The 21,877-nt window shown below is 48.1% G+C and overlaps 3 protein-coding genes and 1 long non-coding RNA gene across 8 annotated transcripts; 2 read left to right on the plus strand and 2 right to left on the minus strand.

Annotated features, from left to right (window-relative positions):
- On the plus strand, window positions 1-7,599 carry LOC147245709 (uncharacterized). 5 transcript variants are annotated; one of them, XM_086184620.1, is made up of 15 exons: window positions 1-19; window positions 1,228-1,773; window positions 1,861-2,027; window positions 2,116-2,187; window positions 2,269-2,402; window positions 2,512-2,954; window positions 3,112-3,439; window positions 3,527-3,754; window positions 3,844-4,387; window positions 4,529-4,741; window positions 4,835-5,115; window positions 5,212-5,468; window positions 5,832-6,080; window positions 6,175-6,781; window positions 6,881-7,599. In XM_086184620.1, exons 2-15 carry the CDS (start codon window positions 1,229-1,231, stop codon window positions 6,884-6,886), a joined length of 4,074 nt encoding a protein of 1,357 aa, XP_086040746.1. In that variant the 5' UTR covers window positions 1-19; window position 1,228; the 3' UTR covers window positions 6,887-7,599. The 5 variants fall into 5 exon arrangements, with proteins under 5 accessions (XP_086040746.1, XP_086040745.1, XP_086040747.1 ...); XM_086184619.1 differs by lacking the exon at window positions 1-19 and adding an exon at window positions 69-263; XM_086184621.1 differs by lacking the exon at window positions 1-19 and adding an exon at window positions 69-263 and having other exon boundaries at window positions 2,698-2,954.
- A 1,678-nt stretch (window positions 7,600-9,277) lies between these two features.
- LOC147245710 (uncharacterized) lies at window positions 9,278-10,715 on the minus strand. The gene is made up of 2 exons (XM_086185196.1): window positions 9,761-10,715; window positions 9,278-9,706 (listed from the first exon to the last, which is right to left on the minus strand). Exons 1-2 carry the CDS (start codon window positions 10,555-10,557, stop codon window positions 9,457-9,459), a joined length of 1,047 nt encoding a protein of 348 aa, XP_086041322.1. The 5' UTR covers window positions 10,558-10,715; the 3' UTR covers window positions 9,278-9,456.
- Window positions 10,716-15,321: 4,606 nt separating this feature from the next.
- On the minus strand, window positions 15,322-18,346 carry LOC147245711 (uncharacterized). Its single transcript, XR_015110056.1, has 3 exons — window positions 18,039-18,346; window positions 16,494-16,648; window positions 15,322-15,480 (listed from the first exon to the last, which is right to left on the minus strand). It is a non-coding gene; the product is annotated as an uncharacterized LOC147245711 (long non-coding RNA).
- Window positions 18,347-18,412: 66 nt separating this feature from the next.
- LOC147245712 (homeodomain-interacting protein kinase 2-like) lies at window positions 18,413-21,327 on the plus strand. Its single transcript, XM_086185009.1, has 11 exons — window positions 18,413-18,433; window positions 18,652-18,868; window positions 18,972-19,160; window positions 19,265-19,446; window positions 19,546-19,669; window positions 19,761-19,871; window positions 19,992-20,078; window positions 20,184-20,371; window positions 20,486-20,656; window positions 20,752-20,858; window positions 20,947-21,327. The coding sequence occupies exons 2-11, from the start codon at window positions 18,677-18,679 to the stop codon at window positions 21,195-21,197; spliced, it is 1,602 nt and encodes a 533-aa protein (XP_086041135.1). The 5' UTR covers window positions 18,413-18,433; window positions 18,652-18,676; the 3' UTR covers window positions 21,198-21,327.
- The last annotated feature ends 550 nt before the right edge of the window (window positions 21,328-21,877 follow it).

Consider the following 21,877-nt stretch of genomic DNA (forward strand, 5'->3'; position numbering starts at 1 on the left):
CAAATCTGTCCTCTTCCTTGTACGTCATACTGCGCATGGGCAGAACGGATCGGGTGGGTGGTACCAGAGAATGTCACACAGACGGCTGTGGTGGTACGAGTCAGGTCCTTCCACTAAGTGCTCCCGGTGGAGTCTAAATTTGAATCGGCCAATAGAAAGCCTCCCTTCGAACTGCAATGTCCGATTGGTCGGGCGCTCTTCGTCTTAACGGCCCAGTCGGGTGGCAGGGACGTTAAAAATCGTCGCGGTCGAATAGAGAACAGGTAAATTATACTGCCCCACTTCTCCCGTCAGAAATGAAGGACTTTAAAAATACTGAAGTTCGAATTTTCCACTCACAGTGGCGGAGTTCCTACAGGTTTCGGACAGTTCTCACGGTGTAAAATGAATGAGAGTTCATACAAAATTCCTACGTAGCTCAATGATCCCCATAAATAAATGTCTGTATCAGAGCCTGAACATTTCGCTGTGCTTGTGATGAGATTTTTGTGTTCGCATTACCGTAATGGACGTTACTTTATGCTAGCAGGATTGAGGATGTCGTTAGCCGCTAAAGTTCTGCCTGTGAACGCTCTCCAAAAGTCTTTTACCATGTAGTCCATCAATTTAATTTATGACAGACTATTTGGTACATATGAGCATATTTATTACATTTTTATATTAGTGTGTTATGGGCTTTAATCAGTGGGATGTGACACATTGGGCATCACGACGCCAGCGGACGCAGTACTCCTAATACTTTGGAAATGAACGTTTAGTGGTGAACACTGTCACCTCACACCAAGACGGTTCCAGGTTCCTGCACGGGTCTTTCTGTGTGGAGTTTGTGTTCTCCCTGTGCCCCCCCCCCCCCCCCCCAAAAAAAAAAAACCAGTATAAGTGGTAGAAAATGGATGGATTAAAGTTTAGTGTGTATATGTGCGTGTGCACAAAGGTGCGTACTTGTGTGTTGGAAAATGTTGTGCGTGGCTGTGGATCAGTTTGTCCACTGTCCTCCTGTATGACTGAGCCTCTTCTTCAGCTGACATTCATAGGGTTTCTGAAGTGTAATAGTCAGTAAAATCAGCCACTGGTGCTCATACAGTCCAGGCATCACGCAGCACTCATTTATCTCCAGCACAACACACGAGTGGAGACGTCTTTACACCCTGCAGGTGTGTGTAACAGGAGTGTTGTCTCTGTAACACAGCTTAACACTCAAAGATTGTCTTGTGTGACTCTTCACAGAATGGATTTTAAACCTGCGTTCTGTTACCACGGGGCTTCGTTGTCCGACCTCACCCTGGCGCCTTCGCCTGTGGCGTCAAGGCTGGCCCGAGCATCCAACCAGCAAGGGTCTGCTAAGATGTTAGAAGTGAAGAAGCCTGAGCAGGTGAGGGAGGAGGCGAAGGCCCGTGTCATCCAGGGTGGAGGAGACCCTGAGTGCTTCCAGCTGGTGCTCAGTGAGAGTGAGCTCCAGTTTGGCAAGTACCAGGGTCAGACCTTCAAGTGGCTTTTGAGCCACGATGTAGGTTACGCTTGTAGCCTCATTGTGTCTCACCAGAAAGAGAGGGAAGGCGGGGACGTCAGGGAGTCGCCCCTCACTGCAAACAAAGACGCCCTTGCTTCCTACGCCTGTCTCTTCAGAGAGATGACGGCAACCATCCAGAGGCGTATGATGTGCGAGGGCTCTTTATCTGTGAGGGGCATGGATGGGACGCCGGTGGGTTTTGGCGCTTATGCCAAGGAGACGCTACAGAGCTTGTATGAGTCCAGCAGCAGTGAGAGGAGAGCGTAAGTGTTGCTCTATTGTACTGTAAAGGTGATAAAGTGTGAGGGCACCCAGGTGTTGACTTCACCTGTTTGTTGTCATGTCTGCAGTTACGTGCAGTGGGTGAGGGAGCAGAAGGTGAGGGCAGGGTCACTCAAGTATGCACTGCAGACTTTCGTGTTGTGCCGGGATGAAGAGGCAGCGGTGTCGGTGTCGTCAACGGCCTCGTCATCGTCAACGCCCACCCCCCAGCAGCCAGCGCAGCAGCCCGCGTTCAGTAAGTTCCTTCTGTTTACACACAGCTGACATGAGCAAACTTCTCTCGTGTATTTATTTTTTCTCTCTGTGTGTTTGTGTGTTCACAGGTGCGACATCCATCGACCCGTCTGAGCTTTCAGCTGAGGATCTGCCAACTGCTGCCATGGAAGTCGAGTCCCGTGAGTGAACATTGATGGAGATGTTTGTGTTTCAGCTGTTCTTGTTTATGACGTGTGTGTGTCTGTTTGTGTGATATACAGAGGTTGGAGACACAAGGCCACCCGTAACTCCACCTGGACCGATCCTCTCCGGAACCCCCCTTTCTGATGTCCACCCTTCAGATGATGAAGGAGGACAGCCCGCAACCCCTGCCTCATCCCCCTCTGGTGCACAGGTAGTACAGATGAGCTGTTGATGTGTGTGCAGACACGCAGGTAAACTGCTGGAACCAAATTTTAAGATTTATATCTTTATATAACTGCCGATCAATGTGGTGGTTGCAGCTGCTGCCCAAAGGCTGGAGGCAGACGCTGCCAGAGGAGGACCAGGACTGGCTAGGCCGGGCTCTCTTTACACGCAGTGTGGGAGGGCAGCCAGTCCTCACCTCAGACCTCCACATGTGGTGGTTCCCCCCTGGACCCCGGCCTCTGTACATGCAGCCCCCCGCATCGTCCCATGCCTTTTACCAGAGCCGGTTCTTCCTGTGGGTGCCCGACAGGTTGTGGGCTTCCAAGCTAGTGTGCCCCAGCTGTGGGCGTCCCCTGACTGGAGCTGGCCTTTATAGGACGGTCCGGAGGGTTCTGGACATGAGCGGCTGGTACTTCATGGGCACGGAGTACCTGGAATGCCACTCGTGTCAGAGAAAGTACGCGGCGTGGGCGCAGAACATCGTGGGACAGCTGAGCCTGACCCACCAGACAGAGTTCCCCGCTGTCCTCACGTCCAAGTAAGCAGAGAGACAAGTCACTGGACATTTTAAATTGCCTTTAGTGCAGCCCTGGTTACTTACAGGGTTATCATTGTTACAGTTGTTGTTTTACTTTTCAGAGTTCTTATGTGAGTAGAATTCATGCTTCCATCATTCTCTCTCCTCTCTTTGACAGCCTGTCCTGTGACAAGGCCGTCATCTGGCAGCTTCAGCAGCGCACCCTTGTGGAATCTGCACCCTGCCTCCACGCCGCCCTGCAGGAGCAGCACAGGAAAGAGTGGATGTTGCGGTCGATGAGGTACCTCTCCGTGCTCCGCCAGCTTCGGGTACAGGGTTTTGCCAAACAGCCAGGGCTCGTGTCCATCCCACCCATGCACCCGGTACCCAGTGTACGCTGGCTGCTCTCCCTCTATGTACGGGATGCTCTCTCTCGTCTGACGGAGACTAAAGCCAGGGTCACATCCATCTTTGGTGACATCTTGAACATGAGCTCCACCAAGAAGGCAAGCTGTTATTCTTGTACAAAGTGAGGGCACTGACAAGTGACTGGACAAAACATGGGAATTACTTGTATTTCTCCTCTGTCACAGTTGACCAAGAAGCTGGTGGGTGATTCCGCCGGGACGGCTGAGTGGGTCACCAGCGTGGGCAACGAGCACGGGCAGGTGCTCATATCCGTCCTCACTCCCACTGAGGGGGGTGGGCTTATGCCCATGGCGGCTGGACTCATGCGGCGTTACCGAGAGGCAGGAAAGGCACCTCCACGGGTCATGTATGTGGACCGGGACTGCTGTGTCACTGGCAAAGGACACTGCAAGGTAATGCACCTCGTCTTGCAATGGTAGTGGCTTTGTTTTTCCCACCGTCACAAGCTTGAGGACGTTCACATATTCAACGTTTTCAACAGGTAGCAGCAATGTTCAGGGAATGGGATCAGCTGGTGGTGCGCCTTGATGTGTGGCACCTCATGCGACGCTTCTCTCAAGGTGTCACCACTGACAGCCACCAGCTGTATGGCCTCTTCATGGCACGGTTGTCCTTTGCCCTCTTGGAGTGGGACAGCGGCGACATGGAGCACCTGATGGAGGCCAAGCAGTCTGAGGCGGGGAGGGACGCCCGGGTGAAGCTCACAGCCAGAGAGCTGGCCCGTCACTGCTGCCGTAGGACCAGGGGAGTCCAGGAGACGGAGTGGCTCATCCAAGAGCTGCTGGACTCCTTCTGGGACCAGACGGACACCACGGGCGTCCCACTCATCAACCGCACCAGGATGACGGAGATTTGGAGCACAGAGCGTCGTCACCTTGCCTGCATCCAGGATCCAGAGGGGGTGGAGCTTTATGTCAAGATGAGGGAAGTGACCAGAGCGGGGGTCAGGCTCCCTGTGTTCCACTGTGCCAGAGGGTCCACCTCCCTGGAGTCATTCCACCTCCACCTGGACGGTTACATCCCAGGTGAGACATGTCTCCAACAATGTATTCAGCTTGTGCTCAGTCTCTCGTTCTGTCTCACTCCTGTCTTCTTATTTCTTTGTCCTCATCCTCCTCTTCCACCTCCTCTGCCTCTCTTTCTGTCACCTTCTCTTTCTGTCACAGGCATGAGCTCCAGCTCCCTCCACTTCCAGGTTTACCTGCTGGATGGACTGGTGAGGTGGAATGAGAACCGGGTCAGTGCAGCTGTGCAGAAAGCCAGCAGGACGACGCTCAGGTGCCACAGTGCTGAGATGCAGCACAGCTTCAACCAGCTCACCCAGGAGTTCCTGGGTCTGAAGCTGGTCGACAACTACACCCAGCCTGGGAAGTACACAGGTCTGTTGTCAGGGAGGAGGAGTCTTTTTTCACGCATGCATCCATTTTCACTGCTCAAATGAAGCATCGCATCTCTTTGCGTGCTTGATTCAGGGGAACTCATTGGGGTGGAGTACCTTTTCTCCCAGACGGGCGCCGTGCTGCCGCAAACTGGCCAGGATCCAGACACTCCGGATGAGATGGATGAGGCGGAGCAGGTGGAAGTACCTGCAGATGAAGGCTACCAGGAGGAGGAGGATGAAGACGCTCTGGGGGACATGATGTTTGCGGAGCAGTTGGTGCCTCTGCTCCTTCCAGGCCAGCCTCTCAGGCCCCTGCCTGCCATCTCGTCGTCACCACAGGCGCACCTGTCAGAGCCCACAGAGGAGGAAGACGTAAGCTGCCTACGGTCACTCTTAATGGGTCATGTGTGGATACCAGCAGCCGTGTGCATTTAAAGCCTCAATGACTGGTTTGTTCATTTGCTGCAGGATGTCCTCGGGCCGGACGGTCATGGAGGTTACCACCACGTTGTGCATCTGGCCCAAGCCATGGTCAACTTGCGTCACAATGCCTTCGTAACGCAGCGCCAGGTGAAGGTGATAATTGCACTCTGGCAGAAGCTGTCAGACAGGGATAAGGCGACTGTCTCCTTCCCTCCCTGCAACCAGGACAGGCTTGTTAAGGGCAAATTCAAGGCTGGACCTTCCAGGCCTGCTCACACACCAGCTGTGAACAGTGTGAAACGGTACATTTGAATTTAACATGCAATTGATTTGAATATGTTTGTGTCAATCCTCCTGACGTTTTTTTTTTTTTTTTTTTAATCATTTCTTTTTTTTTCATTTTATCTTTGCCAAATATGGCACAATGCACTGTTAGAGTGAAACATTCAGGAACATCACCAGACAAACTCCCCAGCTATAATTAGAAGTGTTAGGATTGAATGTTTTGATGTATGTACAGTAACTAACTTTGGCCACTAGAGTGCAGCATAGCTGTTGGTCCACTGGTGAGGGCATGAGAGCTTCAGCTGTTTCCTCTTAGGTTGCATCATTCTGGACTGCGAGACAGTTTGATAAAGGAAACTGATTCTTGTCTCCCGATGCAGGCCCCATCTTGAACAGGGTGCAGCTGCGCCACAGTCTCCAAGCCTCAGCAGGATTGTGGAGGCCATTTTTTTGGAACTGTGCCGGATACATTATGAGGGCCAAACAATCGCCGGTGCCCGAGTCAACCGGTGGGGGACTGTCTTGAGGGACTACCGTCTCATCAGAGACAACTTTCTTAACAGCAAGGACCTAGTGAAAGCCGCCCCTGTCCAGCTCTTCAACGTCAATCAGCGGACTCTGGCGCAGTGGTAAAACTTGAGTGTTTCAATCCATCCAAATGATAGTGACTGAGAGCCAGCACATGCTGATGCTGTTGATCATCATTGGCTCTCTGTCCTGCAGGCACAACAGCCGAAGCAGACGCATGGCGACAGCAACCGTCCTCTTGGCCGTGCCTGGGCCCGGGCCCAGCACTCAGGACAGAACAGCAGGGCCTCTAACTGCAGACAGGGCTCTGCTGAAGGGTCCGGTACAGCCTGACCAGGCTCTGGCTTTGCATCTGCCTCAGGACACCTCTGGTCAGGCTGTCACTCACTGTGGGCCCCTGGCACCAGCCATGTTCCAGGTCCTCACTGCTAGTGCCACTGCAGCAGCAGCAGTAGCAGCCTCCTCCACCGCTGCCCCCCCATGTACCTCCACCGCTGCCCCTCCATCTGCCTCCACCCCCCCAGCAGGTGCTGCTCCATCTCCCACCTCCAGCACTGTACCCCGCAGCACAGCCTTTTACAGGAGGCTGCGTGAGGAGCAGCAGCGAAGGGCCCAGGAAGAAGGTGCTCCCTTGAAAAAGCCCAGAAAAAACTTTGAGCACTATCTTTGTCAGCGCTGTGGCCTCCCCAAGACCAAAAACTACGGCCACAGCCGCTACAGAGGGGAGCACTTCTGCTCCCGGGCCCAGGGTCGCTCTGTGGAGGACTGGCTGGCAGAGAAGAGGAGCAAAGACCCCGCAGAGGTGAGTTGCTTTATGCGATAAAACATCAATGTGACATGCATGTAGTTCTTTTTATGGATTGCCAACAGGTTTATTTTTTATCAATGTTGTTGTCTGCAGAATTGATTGACTTCGCCACTCAGGCTGTCTTGCTCTCAACCCTGACCTTGACCTGACTCCAACCAACTCTGCCAGGACCCCAAACCTGGCATCCAGCCTTTCAGGCGTCCCTCAGGGCAGAGTTCAAGCTCCAAAAGTACCTGACAGGTTAAAAAAAAACCCAATAAGGACTTGAATGAAGTGCATGTAGACTTGTTTGGGTTGGAGGGGTCCCTCATAGTGTGTGTGTGTGTGTGTGTGTGTGTGTGTGTGTGTGTGTGTGTGTGTGTGTGTGTGTGTGTGTGTGTGTGTGTGTGTGTGTGTGTGTGTGGCTTTGACTTTTGCTGGTGGAACTTCCTGTAAACACTCAGTTTTCCTACTTTGTGTTGCTCAAACACCACAACATCCTGACTGGCACTTTCCCAGGAGGCCTCTTGGCCATGGTGGCGTCCAACGACATCTTTACCTGGGCAGCACCCCGACTGCTGGCAGGCTCTGAGGAGGAGAAGCTGGAGAAATAATTGTAGTTCAGTTTTTCAAGTGACAATGAAGATATTTAAGATAAATGTGGTGTGTTGTGTTTCCTTTCCAAAGGAGGATTTTAATCATTGAACATTGTCCTCAGTGAATCATATCTCCATACATCCCTTAGTCATGATGCTGCTGAGTGAAATCTTTGTATTTATCATGACAGAAAAGCACATGCATGTAACATTGACATGAGATTCATCTTTGAGAAAAATACGGTGTGTTTAAAGAAAGAAATCTCTCTTCTGATGAGGCCACATCCTTTAAGCTTCCCTTCCTTTCCAGAGAAGTTGTGTAAAATGCCTCCCCCATGATCAGGGGGTCTCAGGGGTCCTGCAGGTTCTAAGACTTGTGAGAGAGGAAGATTCAGCAGGCTTCAGCTCCTGTGTGATGATCATGAAAGTGCTGCAGGAGGAGTGTGGTGAAGGGTGAAGCCTCACTGACACCTCCAACTCAGGCGATGATCCAGCCAAACTTTTACACACTGCAGCATTCAATTCCCACAAAAACTCATTAAGGACTTCCTTTGCTACTTACACAGGACAGGAAGCAAAACCTGGGGACTTTTAGTAAATCCTGCCTAGAAGACTAGATGGAGGGCAGCACGAGTCCTTTGGCGTCTGAGAACATTTCATGTGTAGGCACAGTGTCCTTGAAGAACTCCAGTGAGGAAGCCTTCCAGCTTCACAAAAATTGCAAAATTATTTGCAATATTTATTGCATGGATTTAGATTCAAATGTATTTTAAAAACGACCAAGTAAGATGCTTCATCTGAGCTGAGCATGTACTCAAAGAAGTACTAAGTCAGAAGGTATTAGTACACTGAACAACTGAAGGAAGGTTGAACAGTCTACATTTTCTTAATGTATTTCAGTGGGAAGTACTTTGACCTCACTTCTCTCCAAATCCAAAGAAGGAAAAGTACAGCGCACCAGTTGAGCAGGTACGAGGACAAAGAGCAGAATGTGTCCAGTATCTGGGATATTTGTTGGTGCTGCTGGTCATCTTGTCTGAAGTCACAGACTCAGGGGGAGTTTGGACATTTTCAGACGTTTCAACTGTGAAAAGAATGAAGGTTCATGTGGAGTTCACATAAATGCCAACAAACAGCAGGTCTAAATGTCAGTGAGGTATCTGGAACATCTCCTTGTGCTGGGATGAGATTTGGATGTCTTCTGATTGGAGCAGATGTTGCTGTAGGCTAGCACGGGAGAAGGCGTCGCTCGCATCTGGTCAGACGTTCCTGAAGGTGCTGCAGGAGGAATGTGGTGGATCGTCCCCACAGGCTGCAGCCTCCCTGATCCTTCAGTGTTTCAGGCTGGATGAGGTTGAAGGACTCGATCAGTTCTTTGCATCATGCATGACTGGAATGGTGAAGCCTCCTGAGAGCCATGAAAAACAGGTGTGTTTCTAAATCAAAGCCCATTCAGTGTCCTGGAGTTCCTGTTCCTGTGGAGGCCAGTTTACATCCAGGAGTCCACTGGAACCGATGACTGACCACCACAGGGACTTGGCCCCGGCCCCTCAGGGCCAGATTTCACTTCCTCTCATTGACGACACGACGATCTGACAACTTTGATCCTTTTATTTGTGACTTTCTTTCCGATCTTTAGTGCAACACTAGACTTTTAAAGGAAAAATCCCCATGTTTCAAACAAAGAATGAACTAAAATGAAAAAGTAGGTCTCCTGATGAAGTTGAATGATCAGTGTCATTATGATATTCATGTGTTCTTGTCCTGAGTTATAATTCATGGCTTCAGACTGGAAATGCTGCAGCAAGGAACAGTTGAGCCCCATCCATCCATCCCGTTTCTACCGTTTATCCTGGTAAGGGTTGTGGGGGGATGGAGCCCACACACACACACACACACACACACACACACACACACACACAAAAACATACTGACAATGTACTTTTGTTTGAATTTTTTTATTTGCAGTAAAAACAGCAATGACATGAAGCAAATCCACAAACTGTTCAATGATTCGTCAAACTTGATTCACGTCGTTTTATCAACAATTTTCTCAGCAATGAACAATAAACATATCAACTCATGATGAACTGGTCATTTGGAGCCTCGTTTGAAAAGCCTCAACAGCCAGTTTCTCTCCTTCTTCTTGCTCTTCTTCTTTGTCTGCTCTTCCTGGTTGTTCCTTTTATTTGAGGACTCCAGATCGCTGGTCTTGGTGGCTAAGATGAGCTCCTGCTCTGACGACTCCCTGTGCTTTGGCAGTCGCGCCCTCATCTCCAGGTCTTGATGGGCTTTTCTTGCTGTGCCCAGCTCCTCCTGAGCTTCATCCTCCCTGGTTCCTGACCTGACCTGGTCCACAGTCAGCTCCTCCTGAGCTTCATCCTCCCTGGTTCCTGACCTGACCTGGTCCACAGTCAGCTCCTCCTGTGGCAGCTCCTCACAGGCCTGACCTTCCAGCATCTCCACTTCTTGCTGCTGCTGCCAGATGGTTGACATGGCCTCGTTCACGGCCTGGTCGTTGCTCAGCACCTCCCCCTGTAGCTCCTGTATGTTGGCCCTGGTCTGCTCCACAGCCAAGTCCATGGAATGTAGCTCTGTCCTGGCCTTCTTGAGAAGCCTCTGAAGGAGTCCCTGAAGGTGCTGGGAATGTGACCTGGCCCCATGCAAAGCCTGGTCCTTGTGTTCTAGCTCCTTCTGGAGCTGACTGATGGTGGTGCAGGCCTGGTTCACAGCCAGGTCCTTCAGTTGCAGCTCCTTCTGGAGCTGCTCCACCTTCAACCTTGCCTCATTCACAGCGAGGTCCTTGTGTTGCAGGTCGTCCTCTAGCTGCTCAGTCTTGGACCTGGCCTCAAGAACAGCCAGGGTCTTTTCTCTCAATTTGTCATTGGCAAGATTCCTCATCGTCTCCAATGCTTCCTGGAGCTTCCTCATAGTTGACTTGGCCTCAGCCACATCCTGCTCTATCATGTCGAGCTCTTCCTCCAGGCAGGACACCTTCATTTCTGTCTTTTTTCTGAGAACCTCCTCAGCCGTCAGTTTGATCTGCAGAGACAGTTTCTCTTCGTCCTTCTTCAAGGCCTCAGCCCTCAGCTCCTGCATTTCCAGCCGGAGCTTCTGAAATGCCATCTTGAGGGATCTCAGCTCCTGGTTTTCTGCCACCCTCTCCTTCCTCATGAAGCGTCTGATGGACTTCATCAGGTCACAGTTTGTCTTTCAAGATCTGAGACTCTCTGAGGTTGTTGTGTGTAACTGGATGTCCAAGTGTGAGAACATTTAACACCGACGTATTCTCATATGTGCTGATGTCCTTTCTGACATCATGAGGTTCTGAGATAAATTCCAAACTCATGAACTGACAAACCCTCTCTGACTGATGTCTTTGATCTCTTTGATGTGGTCATTGGCATCATCTGTCTGCCTTCATCACCAACATCCAAATTCCGACCTTGTTTTCTGGCCGACTCTGGAGTCGTCTCAAGATGGCGTCCAATCACAACGTCACCTACAGACAGAGGAGCCCAGCTGGTGCTGCATCAGACTCACCTGATCAATCATCGTCTGGGATTCATTTCCACGATGAATCGAGATTTTAATGGAACTGTAGGTTCCTGATCTTTGACCCCATGAGCTTGACGCTCTCCTCCCTCGCCTTCCACTTGACGAAAAACAAAATAACCTCCACACGAATCCTTCTTTGTCGTTGACAGTTTACTCCAACGATGTCACCTACAGACAGAGGAGCCCAGCTGGTGCTGCATCAGACTCACCTGCATGCACACAGGCTCCTCCCATCCCTGGAGCTCATCAATAATATTTGGGGATTCGTTTACATGATGAATCTCCTCCCCTCCTCTCCTTTCCTCATTACCATGACTTGTTTCACTTTGTCGTTTGTCCTTGGTGTCTCTCAGTCTCTCTGTGTTTCCACAGATCCACCGGAGCTCCACCTCTCGGCACCAACCGCCACCTGCATCGCCCCCCTACCCCCCACCTTTCCCCTGCTGTTACACCGGCCTGCGCTCCCCTTCCATGAACCAGTCTGCCATCCAGTCCTCCCATTAAGCTGGCTTGCTCTCCCTGCCTCCCCTCCCATGAACCAGTCTGCCATCCAGTCCCCCATCAAGCTGGCTTGCTCTCCCTGCCTCCCCTTCCATGAACCAGTCTACCATCCAGTCCCCCATCAAGCTGGCTTGCTCTCCCTGCCTCCCCTCCCATGAACCAGTCTACCATCCAGTCCCCCATCAAGCTGGCTCGCTCTCCCTGCCTCCCCTCCCATGAACCAGTCTACCATCCAGTCCCCCATCAAGCTGTCTTGCTCTCCCTGCCTCCCCTTCCAGAAGCTTCCTTCCTCAACTGTTATTAACATTTCCATGTTTCCCACATTCTGCATTGTAAACTGTTTTCTTGTCTGTAACAACATCGACTGCACGTCTGTCCCTCCTGGTGAGGGATCCTCCTCTGTTGCTCACCCTGAGGTTTCTCAGATTTTTCCCTGTTCAAAGGGTTTTCTATGGAGTTTCTCCTCAGTCGATGTGAGGGTCTGAGGACAGAGGATGTTGTTATGATGCCATGAAGCCTGGAGACAAACTGGTGGTGAAAACGGGCTCTAAAAATAAAACTGCCTTAACTTTCAAAACCATTTACTTTCCATCGAGGTGCAAAACAAGGCTGCCCAATCTCAGGTCTACTCTTTAATTTGGTCATTGAGCCATTAGCTGAGAAAATAAGATCTGACAATAATATAAAGGGCATATGAATTGGAGGGCAAACATCTAAGATATCGTTGTACTGTGATGAAATAATTTTATACTGAACAGACGTGGAATCTTCACTTCAGCACCTTAACCAGATTACTCAGTACGGTGCTCTGTCAGGATAGAAAGTAAATTGGGAGAAAAGTGAATTGATGCCCTTAAATGAAACTTGTACTGCTACATGCATGCAGAATACCAAAATAAAATGGAAACAAACAGAATTTACATATCTTGGACTTAAAATTCCATCAAGCATTTGTTAAACAAGAGGTACAAACCTCACTGAACCTTTGAATAAAATAAGAGCAAATACTGATTGCTGGTCAGGCCTTCCCATATCGCTGTGGGGTCGAGTAAACATTGCAAAAAGTAATATTCTCCCCGGCAGCACGGTGGTGCAGTGTTCAGCACTGTGGCCTCACAGCAAGAAGGTTCCGGGTTTGAGTCCCGGCTCGGGCACAGGATCTTTCTGTGTGAGTCTCCATGTTCTCCCCGTTCCTGTGTTTGGTTTTCTCTGGTACTCCAGCTTCCTCCACAGTCCAAAGACATCAAGAGGGGACGAGGCTGATTGATTCTCTAAATTGACCGTAGGTGTGAATGTGAGTGTGAATGGTTGTTCGTCTCTCTATGTTGGCCCTGTGATGGACTGGCGACCTGTCCAGGGTGAACCCCGCCTCTCGCCCGTAGACGCTGGGATAGGCTCCACCCCCCCCCGCAACCCTGAACAGGAATAAGTGGAAGAGTCATGAATATGAGGGGATTTACATAATTTTAACAAAGTTTCACCTGAAGAAAAAATGGATATCCTCTTGTTGTGCATGATTACCAAAAAATAATCATGAACAACTGGATTTGTTCCACGGCTCCCCTGGAGAGAAGGAACGGGTCACTGAGGCCGTGGAGACAATACATTTTGAGAAAGTGGCCTTTAGATTGGAAAATAAGGACCGGGGTTGTGTGGAAATTTGGGCTCCATTAGAAAATTAGCTCCTGTCATTGTGAAGCACATGTTTCTGGTTTCATGTTTTAGTTTATTTAGTTCATTCATATTTATATAGCACTTCTCATACAGAAATTGCAACACAAAGTGCTTCGCAGAAATAAAAGATAAACAGGCAACATTAAATAAAATATAAAACAATGCAATAAATGTTAAGAACCTGGCCTTCCCAAACCACATGACCAAATACATGCATGCACCCCCCCCCCACACACACACACACATACACACACACTCATACACACTGACTTTAAGTAGGAACATGGCAGGGCACTGAAAATCCTAGTGAGGAAAGACCACCTATGGGAGCCATCCTCACCGGGAGGCACCACAGCCCATAACCACAGGGAGCGCCACCACCGAGACCCCCGACCTGGACAGACTGGGTACACTCCACATATAATGCAGAGCCCCCCAGCTCTCCGGGCCTGGACGATCCCAAGGACGATGCCCCTGCAGGCGGACCAGACACACCTCCCAGTGTGGAGGGCCCCCACCAGGACACACTGGAGCTAAACACTAAAAGACTAAAAGAAGGTAGAATACGAAAGAACAGAAATTACAATAATATTAAAATATCAGAATGACATAAAATATATATACAATCTAAAAGTTTAAGAGCTAATGAAAAAGTAGAATAGAATAATTAAAAGGTCAAAGTAAAAATAAAATATAGTGATAAAATTAAAGGATAAAAGAGACTAAAGCAGTTAAATCAGTTAAAAGCTCAGCTAAAAAGGTGAGTCTTGAGCCTCCTTTTAAAAACATCAACAGTCTCTGCGGACCTGATGTTCTCTGGCAGGCTGTTCCAGAACTTTGGGCCATAACGGCTGAAAGCAGCCTCCCCGTGGGTTTTAGTTCTGACTCTTGGAACGACTAAAAGGCCGGTGCCAGAGGACCTCAGGGTCCATGAAGGTTGATCTGATAAAAGCAGTTCAGATAAATGAGGTGGGCCGAGACCATTAAGACACTTAAAAACTACTAAAAGAACCTTAAAATCGGTCCTGAAGCACACGGGGAGCCAATGCAGCGATTTCAAAACCAGTGTAATGAGCTCCCGCCCTCTGGTCCTCGTCAGCACACGTGCTGCAGAATTCTGGAGAAATTGTAGATTCTAGATGGTTGTTTTGGGAAGACCAGAGAGCAGGGCATCACAAGAATCGAAATGACTGGAAGTAAAAGCATGCATCAGCACCTCCGTGTTGGCCTGGGAGAGGAACTGGCGACTCTGGCTATATTCTTAAGATGATAAAAACCTATCTTAGTTATGTTCTTGACATGTGGAATGAAATTCAGCTCAGAGTCAAAAATGACACCCAGGTCCTTTACAGATTGTGAAGGTTTCAAATCTTCCAGTTTTGGTAAAAGTTCCTCTCTCTTGCCTTCAGGGCCAATGATTAAAACTTCAGTTTTGTCCTGGTTGAGCTGTCGGAAGTTCTCTGCCATCCATGACTTGATATCTAAGATCCAGTTAAAAAGGGTCTCAATAGGCCCTGTGTCACCAGGAGACACGGCGATGTTCAGCTGCGTGTCATCAGCGTAACTGTGGAAGCTGATGCCGTGACTCCTGATGACGTCCCCAAGGGGAAGCATGTATAGATTAAAAAGTATTGGACCTAAAATTGAGCCTTGGGGCACCCCACACTTAATTTCTTGTTTTGTTGTTGTTGTTGCTATTGCTGTCTTCTGAGGCTGTTTAGGAAGTCGGTTTGTTGACGTTCATGAGTTTAGGTGCCTGAAATCATTAAAAAGGAGTAAAGGGGAGGGAGGCGTGGGGTTGGAAAGTACTGGAAGCTGCTGTTTGTCTGATCGTGTCTCTGTTTTATTGTTTTGTTTTGTTTTTCTTTTCAATTTTACTTTTATTATTTTGAACATGTTTGTGTGTATAAGTATGTTTGTGTATATGTCTGTGTAAAATAAAATGTATTAAAAAAACAGAAAACTTGAGTTGCTTCTGATCTCAGTTCTTCTCTGGTTTGAGATCACCAGGATGAATGTTGAGTTGGTTTGGAAGGGGATTTGTGGAAGCCAAACACAAGTGTGTCGAAGTACAACGTATCAAGGAGCATGGAGATCCATCACAAACTAGAACTCCTGATTGTATGGAAGCAGTGATCACGGGTGGGTATCAAGGTATCAGAGCTGCATTTCTCCATTCACACCATTTTTACTTGAAAAATAAAGTAAAATCAGATGCAAGTCCTGAGGAACGATGCTGGTCTCTGCTTGTCTTCTGAACTCAGGATGTCTGTGAGTAAAGTGCAGCAGGTATGAACTGTGATTGGCTAGTATGTGTTCATGGGCGGGTCTTAGCCAGCGGGAGGCTGAGAGGGCTTCTGTTGTTCTCTCCAGCAGAGTTCTGACCTGTAAATATATAATTATTATATTTTTATTATGCTTTCTCTGTCGTTTAAACCATTTGCGTTTTTTAAAATATTTTTCAAAATTTTCTTACATTTGCTGGGTAATTAGCAACAAAACACCACAAATTGAACATTTAAAAAAGAAAAAGTAATATAAAACCTTTCTTATCATACCAGAATAAAATTTGTGGAGGTCAGCTGTACCAGGATCAGATTTCTAGTGTGTAAAGAACTCTGAAGGAGGGTCCAAAACCAGTCAAATTACTTCAGGTGGCATTATAAAGTATCAATGCTAAATTTGGGGGTCAGTGAGTTTGAATGTTTATTAACTGTCACTTTCCAGACTCCAAAGAGGAAACTGGAATAAATCCATGTGGAAATGTCTGCACCAAGTAGGAAAATAAAATATTACTGACACCCAACATGGGACCCAAACCCACCACCCTGAGATTCAGAGTCTCATGTTCTACCAACTGAGCTTTCCGGGCTCAGAGCAGCACGTCATAAAAATATGTCACCACTAGAGGCGCTGTTGTGTGTTTGCCAGCTTTTCTGACGACAGTTGAGGAAAGAATTGAAAAAATTCTGTTCCAGAAACGAATGACTGCTCTTTGTGGTAAACGTCGTTCAGTCTCTGCTTCACACTCACAACCTACAAGCTCCGACAGCCTGGAGGCGTCAGCTGCATTTACACTCACATCTTTGGTCAAAGCTTCCAAGGTTTCATTGTCTTCGTGAAGCCTTAAACAAAGTCTTTGCAGCTCCTGGTGAATGAAGCCTCGTATGTCCAGAAAGCTGCAGCACTCAGAGAAACTCCAGTGACTACAACCATGTCTTATTTTCTGTTTTAACACTGGAATTCATGATTACATTCTTAGGAGAAGCAGCAGTTATTGTTCTATGTTCATACATCACACATTCATTTTTCACTGGGAAGTCATTCAATCTGGATCATGAAGGTGAGAGCTGATGACGGCTTTGCGAAGGGAACAGGTGATTCTCTGAGTCACCCACCTCCACTGAATCCATCTCTCATTGAAGCTCAGTGGGAGAGCAGCCCACATCTCCAATTCTCCAGATGTCTTCACAGTACTGACCTGACCTCCAGGTGCTGCATCCAGGATGCTCTCCAGAGCAGGAAGAGTGAAGGAGATTTGTGTCATGCCTGCCTGGATTAAAAAGCACATAAAGCACAAATTCGACGACTTGCATCCTGAAAATGGGAACCAATCAGCGTTTCTATAAAGGCTGGAAATACGCAGCAGACCTCCTTCAGTTCCGCCTGATAAGAACTCAGTTAAACTCTGCATGATTCATGTTCACGAAGCCTTTGTCCGGTGCAAAGTGAATTGAAACACACTGAAAGAATAAGAATAGAAAAGAACGATATCACACAGTTCTGTTGAATTAACGTGAATTGAAAACCAGCATCTGTTCCTCAGTAAATGTTGACTTCTAAAACACACAGCAGGAGGAAAGGGTTCATCAAGCATTTCTCTGTGTAATGAGAATGAAAAGAATGTGATTGTGTGATTCTCTGTGTTTGGTTTGCACCCTGAACAGGAGGGTCAGAGATGGAACAGAGCCCAGAACCTGGCAGGATCAGAGTCTTTCTCAAGGATGCTCCAGCAGGCCCAGTGCTTACCAACACACCAGTTTGAACCCAGATCCTCCACTTGAGGGGCGGTGTCCCTTTCACCATGGCATCCTGCCACCTAACGCCATGCATCAGGGCCTGCTACAGGGGCTTCACGCTCACAGGTCCTCCTGCTGGTGGTTTGGAAGAGGAAAACCTGTAGGATGCTCCTGCCTGAACCTGCGCTATGAGCTACATTTGTGTCCTCCTTCCTGCTCCGTGACCTGTGTGAATCAATCAAGGGCCACCGTTTCACAGCAGTCTGCCATCAGTTAAAAGCAGCTGATAGAAAATGAGAGACGAGGCCCCTTGAAGATCTTGGTGGGAAGACACACACTTGTACCCTTAGGCTGGTTACTAGACAGCAACAGCACTTCTTTGGTTTATTCACTGCTCACTGCAGCACTCAGAGAGGAATGAAGGACTGTAGCATGTTAGCCTGCCCCTGGATACAGGACAAGCTACAGCTCTCATCACGGGGGTCCCGTAGTCGCACGTTTCAGAATTATGAGGCAGCTGATAACCGCCTGAACCAAAAATGAGTCATGAGAGCAATTTTCTAGCCTCTCTCATTTAATCAGTCCATCTTCATCAGTTCTACAGTCGCTGCACATCTGGCTTTTTGGAAACTCTGAACTTTTGCGGCCACAGGCCAAAATTAAGAATGCGATATTTGAGCCGACACAACCAAGAGCTGAGAGGTGAACACCACTGAAGGCCTCTGTACAGCACACACACAACCTTTGAGGAATTCACATCCATTCTATGATCAGATTATGATCATGACAACCTTCATAGTGAAGCATAGACAGAAGAACACTGGTCATCGCCTGGACAAATCAATGATGTAGCACAGAACAATGGAGCCGAAGCACAGACAAACACCACCAGAGCAGAATGAGCTCTAATATTCTTTCTCTCACCAAAATGGAGGTCTCTAGATGACCCACTTTATTCTTGGTTCCCCCAAGTTTGCTGGCTTCGGCTAAGAAACTCTCCCTTCTCATCTCAAGTCTTCCCAACTCCACCGTTGGTGCCACTCAGTGGAACAGCCAATCAACTCTGAATATTTAAATGACATTTTAGTGGGGCCACGAGTCAAACTTGTCATCAAATTTGTGTATAATCTCAGCATGAGTGCATGAAATGTTGACATTCTGAGATCAGGGACTTTGGTCTCAGAGTTCTGACTCTGATGTCTTCACCAGGTGAAGAGATGGCAGGCTGAGATCCTTGACGGTAAAAATTATGTGAGGAAACCTGGGAAGTCAGAGACCACATTCTGAGATCAGGGAGATCTCAGGCCGCCACACAGAAGGTGAGAACACTGAAAGTCAAGTTGGCAGGGCGTATATATGCACATACAGTGTATCTATATCTATATATAAGGACTCAATCAGCTTCATCAGTACAGACAGTGCAGTCCTGGTGCGTTCCATTTCTTGTTTAAATTATAGATCTTGCACATGGAGGTGCAAAGGATACAATGTTCATGTGATGTAGTGACTCAGTGTTGTGTCTGCATTTCCCCCTCAGAGTTGAGCTCATCAGACCTCTAAAGATGCCCAGACAGAAAAATACAGATTTGGTCCAAGGAAGTGTCCTGACCTGTGGAACGTCCACATATCAGGTCTTGTCCTTTCTGGGGCAAGGCTGCTTTGGGAAAGTCCTCAAATGTCAAAGGACTGACGAGGACGGCCTTCAAAAAGTGGTGGCCCTCAAAACTATGAGAAAGATTGATGGCGAACGTGAGGTAGGACATTGGACGCAGCTTCACTTGAGTTATACTCGCCTTGTGACAACACTTGAGTCTGACAATCTCATGCTCATCAAATATGAATGGTTTATGTCTCCAGGTGGTCTTGCTTGAAAAAGTCAAGAAGTTGGATGAAGCCTGTCTGTTCGTTAAGTGGGAGCGAGCCTTTTCCAGCAAGAGACTTTATTGCCTGGAATTTGAGTTTCTTCATGAGACTTTGGACAAACACTTGAGAGAGAGCAACTCCAAATGCCTCCATCTGCAAGACATCAGGCAAATTATCCAACAGGTGTGTTCTTCCACATTCCTTCCTTCACCCATCCAAAATGTTGATTGATGGAATACTATCGACCTTGCCGTCGTCTTAAGGTCTTCTCTTCAATATCCTTTCAGCTGGCTGGTGGACTTTGCTTGCTAAAGGCAGAGGGGATTATACATACAGACCTAAAGCTTGACAACGTCATGCTTGTGGACCACAAGAAGGAACCGTACAGGGTCAAGATCATTGACTTTGGCCTGGCCCGACAAGTGTCAGAGGCAAAGCAGGGCGAAACTGTTCAGGCCCGCGGGTACCGGTGAGTAAGTCAGGCCATATTTGATCTCTTAGCGGTGTGTTTGTGGCTGATAATGTGGGTCCAGTTTATGATGATAATGGATATCTTTTTTCCTCTCAGGTCACCAGAAGTCATGTTGGGACTGCCATATTCAGAGGCAATAGACATGTGGGCCGTGGGCTGTATTGTGGCTCGCATGTTTATCGGGGACCGTCTCTTCCGGGGGTCCAATGAGTATGAGCTGGTAAGTTTCAACTAAAGTCAACTGTACCCATCCCATCGATCGATCTATCTGTTGTTGAATCATCAGTTCATGGACTGTGTTGTATCTTTAGCTCAAGGTCATCATGGACACACTCGGTCCAATTCCCCAGGACATGCTGACTCAGGGGCTGAAGACGGACAACTTCTTCCGCCAGGGCACAGATGGGCTCTGGAATATCAAGGTTTGTACCTCCACACTGCTGCTCAGATGAACTGAGCTACACAACACTTGTGTGCTCTTGTGTTTCAAAACAGAGAGTGAACACAAAAGACTTCATTAATTTGTGGTTCTTTCTCCTCAGAGTCAAAACTGTTATTACCAGGAGACGAAGAGTCTGCCACAGAAGACCAAAGGGTTGAAGCTCAAATCTCTAGATGAGCTAAAACTTGTAAGTGTCAACTGTAAAAATGTGAAAATGAACATTTCTGAGGCGCAGCTCAAATCATGTAGAGGTTTTTGAAGATCTGACTTTGACTGGTGTTGTTTGTTCCAGCTCAACATGGGTGAATCCCAGGATCCAGCAGATGAAGCTGCAGAGACGGCTGACCGGGAAGTTTTTGTGGACCTCCTAAAAAGGATGCTGCAGCTGAAGGCCTCAGACAGGATCCAACCTCTTGAGGTCCTGCAGCATCCGTTCATCACAATGGACCACTTGAGGAGCTGCAGCACCACCAGCACCTAGTAAGTCAACACCACAATTTAATTATATGTTTATGTTCCCCACTTTTTTACATTTTTTTTAAACGATTGTCTGCTGTATTTACACGGTTGATGGATGGTTTCCTTGTCTTGCAGTGCAAAGTCTTCCATTATGAAGGCAGGACAGTCCTGGCTACCCAAGGTTGTCCCACAGAGGTCTCCTCCTCTTGCACGGAAGAGGAAGAGGGATGAAGATGAAGATGTTGATGGGAGCCCAACATTCTATCACCCGTCCAAGAAGGCCCGGACTGCTGGTCCTCCACAGGGGTAAGCTCGCCTGCATCTGCCACGCTATGACAAGAGATGTCTTATTTATCTAATTTAAAAGGGCCATTTTCAACTTTCCTAATATCATTTTACAGTCAGTCACACATCAGTGGCCACAAGACGGAGGGAAACAGCTTAAGGAAGACCAATGAACAACCGACAAGGACGGCTGTAGTTGGTGCAACCACAGACAGGAGAACGGGTGAGTAAATGTGTCCTGTTGACATGGATGAAGACAGCATTTGTCTGCATCTCTCCAGTGAGTCTAATATGTGACCGTCCACTTTCAGAACCTGGCCAGCCCACCACCAAGGACAAGACAACAAACCTCATCTTTTCGGGTCGTCTCCCCTCCTATACAGCCCGCCCCCCCATCCAACAGCCCGCTCCTTTTCTCATTCCTGGCCAATCAACCTACAACCCCCCTGCAATGGCCATCTTCCAACCCCGTGCTCGTAGTTTCATGCGCCCACTTGTCAACCACCCCTATGCCATTCCTGGTTTTCAACGCCGCTCTCGAAGAATGAAAGCCCAGACATGAACAGGAAGTGGGGGATCACCAAAGTCTTGAGCAACAGAAGGAAGAGGAGCCAGAAATCGTGTTAAATCTTCTTTATCTTTCTTTCATGTGAACTTGGACTTGATGAATTAAATGAACTTTAAAATAAAATCTTATTGACTGGACGTTGCTGTGTGTTTTGTTTCACCATGACGATGCATTTCAGGATCCAGTGTGAACGGTGTTTTGCTAACTGCTCTGCTCGCTGTACGTGCCAGCAGAATAATAAACCTTCATTATTTGCTTGTTTGTCAGTTGAATTTTGCGGCGCTGACTAGAAAGTGACCTTCACCAGCTGACACATCTACAGTTCTACAATTCTACAATTTCATTTAGCAGATGCTTTTGTCCAAAGCGACATACAACACAAGCAAGAATTTAGACTTAATTAAGGAGAAGTCCATAGGAAGCGCAAAAGTGCTTCAGTTCACGGGAAGCCTGATAGACCTGCTAGCATGGTTGCAAATGATTGAAAGTTGCACTTCTCTCACCACATAATCTTCCCACTTACAAAGAGAGAAAGAATAAGTTGGTCCACCACACCCACATGAACATCTCTCCTGCCATTTCCTGTTTTTGAGGCTACACGTGACTTTGTTGTGAAACCAGCAAAAGCAGACAGAGAATAAAGGAGTCTTTTTGGAGTCACTGCCTCCAAATAT

The sequence above is a fragment of the Aulostomus chinensis genome, chromosome 18 (assembly GCF_037954235.1).
Source record: "Aulostomus chinensis isolate RoL2024-O1b breed Wild chromosome 18, RoL_Achi_v1.0, whole genome shotgun sequence".
NCBI classification, from domain to species: domain Eukaryota; kingdom Metazoa; phylum Chordata; class Actinopteri; order Syngnathiformes; family Aulostomidae; genus Aulostomus; species Aulostomus chinensis.